Genomic DNA, 12,537 nt, shown 5'->3' on the forward strand with positions numbered 1-12,537 from the left:
AGCTATATATTTCAATGAAAGGTCACTATTTTTAATTTTTATGGAAAATAAAATGCATAGACAATGGAAAGAAAGTTTCATTTAATTAAAAAGCGATTGAAAAATAAGATAATATTCTTAGTTAAATGTGAGGAGAAAGGAAGTCTATCATAAAGCATAATTTAACTGATTTTAATTTCACAAAAACTTTTCTGTTTCCTAAAAGCAAATAATTACATTGGTTAAATGCATGGTGTTATTGTGTCATCATTTTCTGTTTAACTTTAATATTTCAGCCTTCAGGAAATGGCAATCTTGCTGAGGTAGTATTTTAAAATTAGGATTAAATAATTTCTAACTCCTCAGGGTATATTCCAATGTGTCAACAATAATCTCTATAACTTTTAACAATACCTTATATGAAATGGAATGGTTTATACAGTTTAACCAACCACAAGACATAGAAAAGTTAATATAAAATTCATAATTGTAAATAAAATGATAGTCCTTAAGATGGTGACCCCTTTATACTTTATATTCTGTTAGTTACCAAGTATCATGAATTCTTCATTAGAAGTAAAACACATTGATTTTTCTTTCCATTCCCATTCCCATTTGGGGCTCAGGTATTATATATTAACTAGATTATGGCAGGTATAATTTACATGGTTTCATTAATTGTAGCTTTTCCTCATTGAAATTTCCTCATATCTAAAATGAAATTTTAATTCTACCTTGGTGACTTCTTTATTCACTCTCCTTTCCTCTTAAGCAATTTGTTTTTCAAAGAGTTTTCTACACTGAATTTTTCTCTTAACTTTTATAAACCCACCATCTAACTCTAACTTTCTTGTTCTTGTTACACCAATTAAGCTGCATGTAATCATCAAATTTAGTAAACTCACTACATCATTTATATAAATACTCACTAAATAAAAAATTGGAAATGCTTTCCTCCAAAAAGTGCAGTTATCTTGAAATATCTTCTTTCACCAATCTCTTGAACATTATTGTTATATTATCTGCCATCTTTCATCTGAGCCCCTTGGCTCACTCTTGTCTTCTATTTGTAACCAGGTTTTGAATATTCTTCTATGGTGGTTGTCTCTTCTCCATTACTTCTATCTCAACTTTAATTTTAAAAATTTACCATTCTTGCCCTTTTCTGGACTCCCTGCTAGGATTTTCATCCTCCATGCTGCTGGTAGCTATATTGGCATTTCCAAAACACATGAATTTTTCCCCACCCACAGTTTAGTCCAATCTGTGGTATCCCAAATGTGCCCTGGACACTCTAAATGTCAGGTACAGAACATTAGAAATTTTATATCTGTTCACTTATTTTCTACACTTCTAATTTTCATTTCTGTATATGTTTTATCAAGTATAACATAATTTATAAAAAGAAAAAGCTATTTATTGTGTAGATTGTACTTCATAATGGGGTGAAAAAAGAAAAAAAAATCACTGGTTATAGAATCAACTACAAACTCATTAAAAGCTTCCACAGTTCATGATATTATGTATTAAGCACAATGCAAATGTTACACGCATTATTTCTAATCCTCACTCAGTTACCTTTTATTGAATGCCATCATAATCTGAACACTATAATAGGCATTTTATACTTAAATCAGTCTTTTCTTATATAAAATTTATTTGGTTGAATCAATTTCCTTTTTTTTAAAGGAGGTGATTTAAGATGATTTGTATATTGGAATGGGAGAAATATTATCTATGTTTCTTTAACAATTGAATCTAAGTTGGGCTTTTTCTGTTAGAGTAACCTAACTACTAAGCTACTGTAAAAGTGATACATCTCACATTATCTAAAATTCCTCAGTAGTTTTTCCTGTGAAATATTATCCTGGTAGCATTGCTGTTCAGTGATGTTAAGGTTGTTATTATGTACAATGGCTCCATCATAGTCGCTGGATTTCTAGGCTTCTTGGCTCAAGAATTTATAAGATGACAATATCACATGGGATGAAAATAATTCCTGAATTGAACTCTCGTATACACTGTGAACATCTGTATGTGTCTAGAAGTGAGCAGAGTGTCACTAAGCTTCTACTTTGGATGGGATTTGAAGAATGTCTTTATAAATGAAGAACAGAGTCACCCATCCTTATACCTAACTTTTTAATCCAAATCACAGCTTCTTATTCAAATACATCCATATGTGATGTTCATATTAATTTTGATCCTAATAAAATCCAAAGCACTTTGTTCTCAGCATATAGATGAAAATTGACCTCATAGAGATTTTTTCTGTTTGTTTTGTTTTGTTTTTTTCTTGGCTTGCTGTTTTATTTATTTTTCTTGAAATGGAAATACAATATATCAAGTCACTTTCTCTTAGAAAATATAAATGCACAATAATTAGGGTTGCAGAGAATTCTGAGAAACACAGGATTAGCCACACAGTAATGTGAGCTTACATCTGCAGCTAGTCTAAAAATATCACAGAGATCTAATTCTGTTTCAATGCAAATGTAATTTGCTGGTGACTGTGTTTGTTTCAAACCATCAATTACTTAATATTTTATTGTATTTTTTTAACTAGGCTACTGGGAAAATAATGCACCTGTGCAGGCTGATACTACTGTAAGATTGTGATTTACAAAAACAAAAATATTTCAATATTGCTTAGTGATTCTTCTATTTTTTCTTAATGAGCATTCACTCACATTTTCTTCCCTGTTTATTTCAAATCTTGTTAATCCCCCTCTTTCTTCCAAAAACACGATTTCCACCAATCACCTCTTATCTCACAGAGAAAATAGAAGATCCCACAAGAGAAATTCCCCAACTTCCTGCCACCAAAGTTACAAGCTGAATAATCTACAACAATCTTTCCTCTTTCCTCCTACCCTGCACTGTGTTCATTGCCATTTGCCTTCTTTCATTTGTTTTATTATTTCTTTAGGCATCCCTTCTTCACAATTTTAACAAGATCAAGACTTTCCAATCTTAAAATAACCTTCCAAAAATTTTACATACATACCGAAATACAAAAATATATGATAAGATTTGGAATCCTAGTCCAGATTCTCTGCTGTGCTCATATCTGTATACACCATTGATATCTGGATAGTTCTACAAGAAAGTCACTCAGGCACACTTCAAATTCAGTATATGCTTAAGTGATTCTGACATTCCTTCTCTCTTACCATCTTATTTTTGCACCTGTTATTCCTGGGTTTCCTTCTTTCTCCTTATGTCAGCAGCCTTCAAGACCTTATAATTCTAGCATTCACATATTTTTGGAGTCCACCAGCATCATTATATTTCTACTGTCACTGTAGTAATCATGCCATCCCTATTATTTCACTAGATTAGTGTTACTGACCCCTCCCAAAATTTTCAACTCTCCCAGGTGTACCCACAGATACATTCCTCACACTCCTACTAAACTGACATCCTTAAAATAAAATTTACTATTGTTAATCTGCTACAAAAAATCTACCAGAGACTCCCATTTTCCTTAGATAAAATGTGAGCTCCTTTACCAAAAATGCTGACCCCTTCTTGATATAATCTCTCTATAAATTCAAAGCTTATATTTTATCATATGTTCTCTGCCCTTTACACTTAAAAGCTCAACTTTTCTCACTTCTTGGAAGGTATCCAGTGTCACACTCATTTCAAAATCTTTATACAGACTTTTTTCTCCTGGAATTCTCCTCCCTTGGCAATTTTCCTAGATGATTCCATTTCATTGTCCAAGTTCATCCTTCTTTCCTATTAAATGTCCCGGTTGCATGTTTTTATAGTGCTCTAGACTATTCTTTTGATAGTAACTTGATGATGTTGCTTGCCTAACCATCTACCTCCTTCATTAAGTTCTTAGTTCTTTACACTGATACCTAATTTCACTTGGTGATTGATGAATTCCTAGTACTTAGCATATTGTCTTTCACATTGATTGGGATCAAATATATTTGTTTAAGGTATTCTTTTAACCTTAGCAATATTTTCAATTGAAATCCAAAAGTTATGGTTAACATATTTTAAATGAACATGACTATACATAACTTTTAGTTGTAAGAAATTTATTATTTAACATTTTCCACATGAATATTAAGGTAGGGCTAGTATATTACTTATGTGAATTTGTATTTTACAGATTTATAATAGCCACAACTAAATTTGCAAAGTGGTAATTTATAACTCAAATTTAATTTCTACATGATTTACAATAGTCATCAAGATATTAGTTACCATAAATATCTGATATAAACTAACAAATTAATAACATAATATAATGGCATAAAATCAGTTAACAATTTTTAATTAATAGTCAAGGTATACTAGAGAATACTGGGATTTTGAAATTGACAAATGTGGATGTTGATTACTGAGTGAAATTGGACAATAATAAAAGCTACCATTTGATGAATGACTTGTATAGGTTTACATAGTCTAATTCAATCTTTAATTCTGCCCTGTTAATTCAATACTACTATATTAATTTCTTTAAATTAATCTTTTAAATATATTCTTACCTATATAACAGTGGAGGGAATTAAAACTCATGTGGCCTAAGAACATAGAAAAAATAAATAACATTGATCCAAAAATCCAAAGATTATGCTTTTACATTTATCTTTCTTTAGAAAATTTGAATTTTTTGTGAGGATTACAGCTTATTTCTTAAGTAGTAAAGTGATTTGCCAGAGAAAACCCTTAATGAGTGTTAGTTACTATTTTTTAAAATTATTTTAATATATTAAATCTCAAAATTCCTGTTTGTTTTCTTGCCCTCTGGCAGTAATGGTACCTTCCAACAGAATTGACCCCTGACCCCTCCTTCCACATCAGTGTTGAGTGATGAAGGAGAACATTACTGCCACACTATTTCTATTTATCATCCTTCCATTAAACCATTTTATGTTTCCTTTTCCATCTTTACCTACCACCCTCCCACCATTCCTGCAGAAGTTGGGTGAAGACTCATTCTGAGTTTAGTCATTTGTATAACAGAATGTTCCATGAATATTTTACATATGTGGGAGCTCTCTCCTCTTGGATTACAAGAACATGTTTTGTCACCAACAGGCACTTTAAGCCTTATGTTTGTAAGAAAATATTACACAAACATTATATTTGAACCATTTTTATTCTTAGTTGTTTTTAAGATTTTTTTTCTAAAACTAATCAGAGAGAGATACTTGTATCTGAAAAAAAATTAAACCATCCATAAAAAAGGATCTTGACTATTGCTGTGTTTCAGTTATGCTGAAACTTGGTATAAAAGACTGTAGTACGTTGCTGGTTTAATTATGTAATTATACCAGCACTTTTCAGAAGCAGGTGAGCATATATGGCAGGATGAGATACAACGTACCTTGACCATATTTTTCCTGGCCTTGTTTCACAAAGAAGGTGACTAGCTGTTGGTGACACAGTTCTTGCAGAAAACAGGTAAGAATTTTCTATATCATTAAGTTAGGAAAAACTTCACTAACAATGTATTATTTTTCTGTTTTAAGGTATATTTTAAACAATTGAACTCTACTGTTTCTTGATCAAAATCCAGTCATCAAATCTACTTTCACTTTGGGAATAGAGAAAGAAAGCCAGTCCCCAGGAGTCCTTGAACAAAATATCTGCTTAGAATTTTCCAGCAATACTGAAAGCCCATTTTGCAGCAATTATTTATGACACTTTCATGATAGACTGTAAAACACAATTTCCCAAAATGACTGACAATTTAATTATGCTTGTGAGCCTGGTGGTTCTTCACAGCATGTTTATAAATGGAAGAACAACATGTAAACGGCACTTGACGGAAGAATGGCGTACACAGCCCTCAACATATGTGGTGAGTTGGACAGTGACAGAAAACATCTGCCTGGAGTTCTATGGGGATTGCTGGTTTGGAGATGTAAATACTAAAATGAATACTTCTGGCAATCAAGTTGTTCCCCAGATTTGCCCTTTGCAAATTCAATTAGGAGACATCCTTGTAATTTCTTCTGAACCATCTCTTCAATATCCAGAAATAAATGTGATGAATGTTTCTGAAGCATCATTCATTGACTGTCTGCAAAATACCACAACTGAAGATCAGTTACTTTTTGGTTGCAATCTAAAAGGAATGCACACTGTTAATTCTCAGTGGCTGAGTGTTGGGACACATTATTTCATCACAGTAATGCCAAGTGGTCCATCCCTTTGTCAACTGGGACTTCGACTAAATGTAACAGTGAAAGAGCAGTTCTGCCAGGAATATCTGAGTTCGGAGCTTTGCTCTGGGCATGGTACATGTCTTACTGAAATTTGGAGCAAGATATACAGCTGCCATTGCCAGCCTCCATTCTATGGGAAATACTGCCAGGAGCTGGATTCATGTTCCTTTAAGCCATGTAAAAATAATGGCAGTGGCATTAATAAAAGAGAAAAATGGAATAAGCAAGGATATGAATGTATCTGTCACCCACAAATTTCAGGTAAGTTTATTTTTTAAAGTAACATAATTCTATTAAAATAGTAAAATAGACTGAATTCATAAATGGTTAGTTACCAAAAAATAGGCTATGTTTTTAAGAATTTGGTAGATTTTTTTTAGAATGGGCTAAATTTTGATTCCAGGCATATAAAAATCCTATCAGGCATTCTTTTTTTTTTTTTTTTTTTTTTTTTTTTCAGTACGCGGGCCTCTCACTGTTGTGGCCTCTCCCGTTGCAGAGCACAGGCTCCGGACGCACAGGCTCAGCGGCCATGGCTCACGGGCCTAGCCTCTCTGCAGCATGTGGGATCTTCCCGGACCCGGGCACGAACCCGTGTCCCCTGCATCAGCAGACGGACTCTCAACCACTGCACCACCAGGGAAGCCCCAGGCAGTCTTTAAAATAAAAATTGTGCTTATTTAAAGAGGATATCTTAAAAAACATATATGCTTTATCCTGAAATACCTATTTTTACATCTTTCCCCAAATCCACTCTTAATGTCTCATTCAAAAAAAAAAAAAAGATTATCAGAATAATATGTTTTAGTCATTAAATGAAATCCCCAAGGTTATGGTATTTGGGGCAAGCAGTTCTGGGTGATAATGTAGAAATGAAGTGTGGCTCTAAGTCGAGGATAATAAGGACACACATTATTGGGACGAAGGTTTGAAGTTGCTTAGGAGAGTTGGAGAAGAAAGGATGATTGTGAACCCAAAGTAATGTTCTCAATGGTGTTGGTGTGGCACCTATAAAGTAATTGATAAATCAGAAGAACAAGGAGGGAAAGAGAGTGATATAATTATCAACTGTTTTTTTTTTAAATTATTAACCGGTTTTTATAAGCTAAATGAGAGGCAATGATGACAAACATTTGCAAAGGAAGATATTTGGTGAGTGGATGAAGCAAAAAGAAGGGCAACCTAAAAACAGTGTAAATAAACTAGGTTACCTGAGGCTGAAGTGAGGATTTAAGGGAAATAGACTATTCCTATTTGAAAGTTTACTAAGGAAGTTGGGTCATCAGAGAAAAATGAAGAGGAACTTTGAGAAATGTAGGGAATATTTGACATTTGGGAATGTGTGAAAGAATTTCTTTCAATTACAGTTTCAGAGACCTGGCATGGAGAGTTACAAAGGTAAAAGGAGGATGATCTAACAAAGGGAAATGCCTGGCGTTGGCAATGACGGGATGAGAAAACATGCAACAGACTAACAGCACATTTTGGTCAGGAGAGGGGAAGGGGGGTGAGAAGCAGATGTGACTGGAGCCAACTGGGCTCAGTGATATAACTGCAATTTTGTAGGGCATGCCTTAGGAGGATTCAATAGGGTTGCTCTTCTGTGTGACAGGGAAGACTCCCTTGAAGCTAGATTTGAGGAGACTGTGTGATAAAGTATAATGGAAGAACTCTATAAGCCATTTTAGGCTCCAAAATTCACCTAAGCCAATCATTTAAAATGTAATTTAGGCTCTTTAGGGAAGAAGTACTGAGGCTATTTCAGAAGTTAATCCCAGCATTATCAACTGGGCATCCTCTCTGTATAACTGGGATCAAATTCGCATTTGACTCTACTGGCAGGGGTGATAAAAGATGTAAGTTAACCTGACTCATAGTATATCAGATAATTAAAATTAAAACAGGTCAGCAAAAATAAATAAATAAATAAAAGCACTCAAATATCTGATTTAGGGTGAATGGAGAAATAATTTAATCCAGAGCTTCTAAAGTATACGTTTTAAACCATCCAAAGAACTTTAGAGAATATTTGACCAGAAAATTTCTACTACCTACATAATATTAACTGGCATAGATATAATCATAAATCATGGAATATTATTTCAATTAGTTATCATAATTGCATAGAATGGTTTTATCCCAATGTTTATTTCTTTGTTTATTAGAAACACAGCAGTTGATAATGTAAATAATCAAATTTTAAACTTTATAAAAGTATCTAACATTATTTATTTTTTAAGACATTGAGCACATACCATGACACCACTCTAATTATGCACAATTACTTCAATTTTAAACCTTAAAAGATACAGAAATATGTAGGATTACCAAGAAACTGTGAATGTTCACTGTACTAGTTTGTTAGTGCTGCCATAACAAAGAACAGTGTGAGTGGCTTCAACATTAGAAGTTTATTTTCTCAAAGTTCTAGAGATTAAGTGGTCCCAATCAAGGTGTCAGGAGGATTGGTTTCTCTAAGGCCTCTCTCCTTGGTCCATGGTCAGCCATTTCTCTCTGTGTTTTCACATCCCTTTTCTCTGTAGTGCCTGTGCATCCTCTCCTTATAAGGACAGAAGTCATTTTTGATTAGGACCCAAACTAGTGACCTCATTTAACATTTATTACCTCTTTAAAGACCCTGTCTCCAAGTAAGTCACACTATGAGGTTATGGGGGTTAGGATTTCAACATAAGAATTTTTTTGTGGGGGTGGTCACAATTTAGCTATTACATCCACTAGGACTGAAAGAGAACATGACCTATTGAACATACCACTGATACTCTAGCTTTTGCGTATGGAAATATTTTGGGACACAATTACTTATTGTAATTACTTATTACTTAGATTTTCATTGTGTTGGGGATTGTTTGGAGGTAAGTTAAAGACGAAGAGTTCTGCATTAGTGAGGTAGAGATGTCAGTGTATAAAGAATTTCAAAAGCATCAACTGGTGAAAACTGCTCACAAATTAAATTAAGAATTCAATTAGAATGGGGGAAGTGGCAGGCTTATTGCCAAATCATGTGCAACTGTTTTGTAGTGACATTTGTCCATGTGTCATGCCCTGGAATTTTGTTAGCACATTCCTCTAAGAAGGATATTATGAGATGATCAACTACATAGAAATATATGCTATGCAAGGTTGTGTTTTTTTGTGTAGTAGGACCATGATAGCTTGTACAAGTGGGATTTGGAAAACTTGTTACAGTAGCAAAGAAAGTGTAGAATTTAGAAGCTTGTGCATGGCTTCTGAGAATCCAAGCAGTCTTCCCTCTTTTCTTCCAAATACTTTTAGATTAGATTAGATTCGATATGAATTGATTTGATTTGATTTTACTGTGGAGAGAATGATTAATATGAGGAATTAATACGAGGTTTACCCTCAAACAAAATTTTAAGTGTATAATATATTACTGTTGACAAAAGGTGCAATGTTGCACAACAGGTCTGTACATTTTATTTTTCTTGCTTAACTGAAACTTTATGCCCTGGTTCCTCTTCAGATGTATAATACTTTCACATTTTCCTTGTTTGAATCATTACCTTGGCTAGGTAGTAGGGCTAAGATACAATATATTATACATTTGAATGTGTCACTTTGTATATTACCACAGCAATGCTCCAGCATATGTTGAAGAATTAATACTTACATATATTAATATTATCTACATGATTAACACATTCAAATTATTATAAAAAATTAACTAGAGCTCAAATATCACCAATCAGAAAAATATTTTAATATTATATTATGCAGTGAAAGGATGGAAAAACTGATGTCAAATTTATTAAAATTAAATTTTGTTTCCATTTAAATCCATCATCATGAAGCACTATGTCTTAGAATTACACTATTCAAAATTTTTCTATTATTCATTATTAAAAATTTGGGAAAAATCTATGACTTTAATTAACTATATAAATATAATGTACATATTTTAATCTAGTTGAAACATTAATTTTCTTTTATTTTTATAGGCATAAATTGTTCAGAAATAATTGGGCAGTGTCAACCACATATCTGTTTCCATAGGAACTGCAGAAATATTACTGCAAATAGTTTCATTTGTGATTGTGAGGAACCATTTTCAGGTAAAAATACACATATATGTATGTATGCATACATACACACAAATAATTTTAATTTTGTCATTTATTTCAAATTAGACTTGAAATGTTTCATTTATTACTGAAAAATACAAGTTTAGTGGTTCTATACTCTGAGTTTTTTGAAGAATAAATTTAAGAGATCAATTTGTTTAACAATTAAATGATTATTCTGCTAAATATTGATATTTCATAATATATGAAGAGTTTAGCCATCAATTGAACAGTTTTTGTTTGTTTGTTTTTTTACTATAAAATATATTTTGTTCTTAGGTACTAAAATATGTTTACAAAGGTATATTTTGCCCGTAATTTGCAAAATTATATCTCTATTATTTCCTTATGTAACAGGTCAGTACAGACAAATCCCCTTTCATGAAGCATAAAAATGTTTTATTCCTTCTCAAATAAACTTAAAGATGTCAATAAAATCACTGTTTAAACCAATAGTTTCTTAACTTTTGATTAAATATTTAACAATGAAACTGTGTTTAAACCACTCTTATCTCATCTTTTTTTTTTTTTTTTTTTTTTTTCGGTACGTGGGCTTCTCACTGTTGTGGCCTCTCCCGTCGCGGAGCACAGGCTCCGGACGCACAGGCTCAGCGGCCATGGCTCACGGACCCAGCCGCTCCGCGGCATGTGGGCTCTTCCTGGACTGGGGCACGAACCCGTGTCCCCTGCATCGGCAGGCAGACTCTCAACCAGTACGCCACCAGGGAAACCCTGATCTCATCTTTGAACCCTTCCACAATTTCCCATTTTCTGGGAAATATAACTCACCATCAGTGTATTTGTCCCTCTTCAAAATGTCTTTGGGTAGTGGTGTTTCCGGCCACAATTAGGTACCTAAAGACTCCTTTCATGGGAGTGAAACAAAAGTTAAGTGTCTCCCAAACTGCAGAAAGTGATAACTCCCAGTGTTTCTCTTGCAGATCCTTCCATGTAACCTAATTGAGAGAGATTTGAGAGTCTGGTAGAATGTATCAGCCACTGCCAATGGTAGGAGGGATTGGTAGCAGTGCAGGTGGTAAGAACTCCAACAACTGTCTTCAAAGAAATGTTTTCAGGGCTTTTCCCTTCAGGTCATTTATTTCCTGAGATAGGTTATGAGTTGTTAGGTGTTTTATAATAGCTTACCATATCCTGCAGGTGTATGAAGAATATATAATTTATCTCCCAAACCATGGCATTTTTGAACAAAACAGGTAGCTAAAAGGAGTTACAAATATATAATATTTGAAATATTTATTTATTCTTTGGCAAGTTGGTTTCATTAAATAGGCAGACAAATAATGTAGCTCTATTCAAAAAATTAATTTCTAAAATTCCTTCCAAAGACAATAATTGTAACTTGGTCTCTGCAAATCAAAAAGACATTTTAAAACATACGTTATATTGATTGTCTGAAACATTACAAAATAATATAAGCAGAAACTATATTTACACTTATTTTTCTGAAGAATGAGTATTTTTTCAATATTGTCTTATAATTATAAATTTTTATAAACTATCTATACCCTCTTCAAAGTTGCATTTATGACTAATAAATTTGAAGTCATTTAATGCCTTCAGTTTACTCTTCTCCTAACAGTGCCATCTTGAGAACATTTTCACCGAACATATTTTGAAGTTCTTGCTAACCTCAAAGGAAAATCTGCTAAATGTTAAGTATTCCCAATTATATTTTTTGTATAAAATACATCAATAAAGTATGTCCATAGGAGCTATATTTTATTCTATTCAAAATTATTTTTTGACAAACATTTTCAAAGAGAATCCTCAGGAAATAAATGGTCTCTATGTATGATTCCTTTGAATGTTTGGCAAAATTTAGGTGCTTCAATTTATTTCCACTATGTCCTAGCACAAAAAAATAATCTGTGAAATATAGGATTTTTGTCAAATGTTGTTCCCCATAAGTCCAGCTATTTCAAAGCCTAGTTATAACATTTATGATCTCGAGCATTTCTGAATTCATTGAGCTTAAGTTTTTCATTGTATTGTGCAAGAATAAGCTTTAATGTCTTTTTAAAAATAAGTACATTTCACTAAAACTTTCAAACACCAGTCTTTTGTTCTTGATATATTGTTTTTTTGGTTAAATGTTTGTAACTCATTTTGAATGGGATGCAACCGAAACTTACAATATTTTCACTAAAATGCCAAAACCTCCCTGAAATACTGGATTTATTTTCAAAGTCATTCTTCACAAGTTTAAGCATTTCTAAAATTTAAATGATAACGGACAGCAGCAA

At 32.9% G+C, this 12,537-nt stretch overlaps 1 protein-coding gene across 1 annotated transcript in view; it reads left to right on the forward strand.

The window, feature by feature from the left end:
- Positions 1-5,683: 5,683 nt before the first annotated feature.
- Positions 5,684-12,537, forward strand: part of EYS (eyes shut homolog) — a 1,667,443-nt gene continuing 1,660,589 nt past the window's right edge. Inside the window, exons 1-2 of the mRNA XM_060030409.1 lie at positions 5,684-6,434; positions 10,151-10,264. Of these exons, the coding sequence (XP_059886392.1) occupies positions 5,684-6,434; positions 10,151-10,264 (865 nt within the window). The remainder of the gene's footprint in view (positions 6,435-10,150; positions 10,265-12,537) is intronic.

This window comes from Delphinus delphis, chromosome 14 (genome assembly GCF_949987515.2).
Source record: "Delphinus delphis chromosome 14, mDelDel1.2, whole genome shotgun sequence".
Lineage (NCBI taxonomy): Eukaryota > Metazoa > Chordata > Mammalia > Artiodactyla > Delphinidae > Delphinus > Delphinus delphis.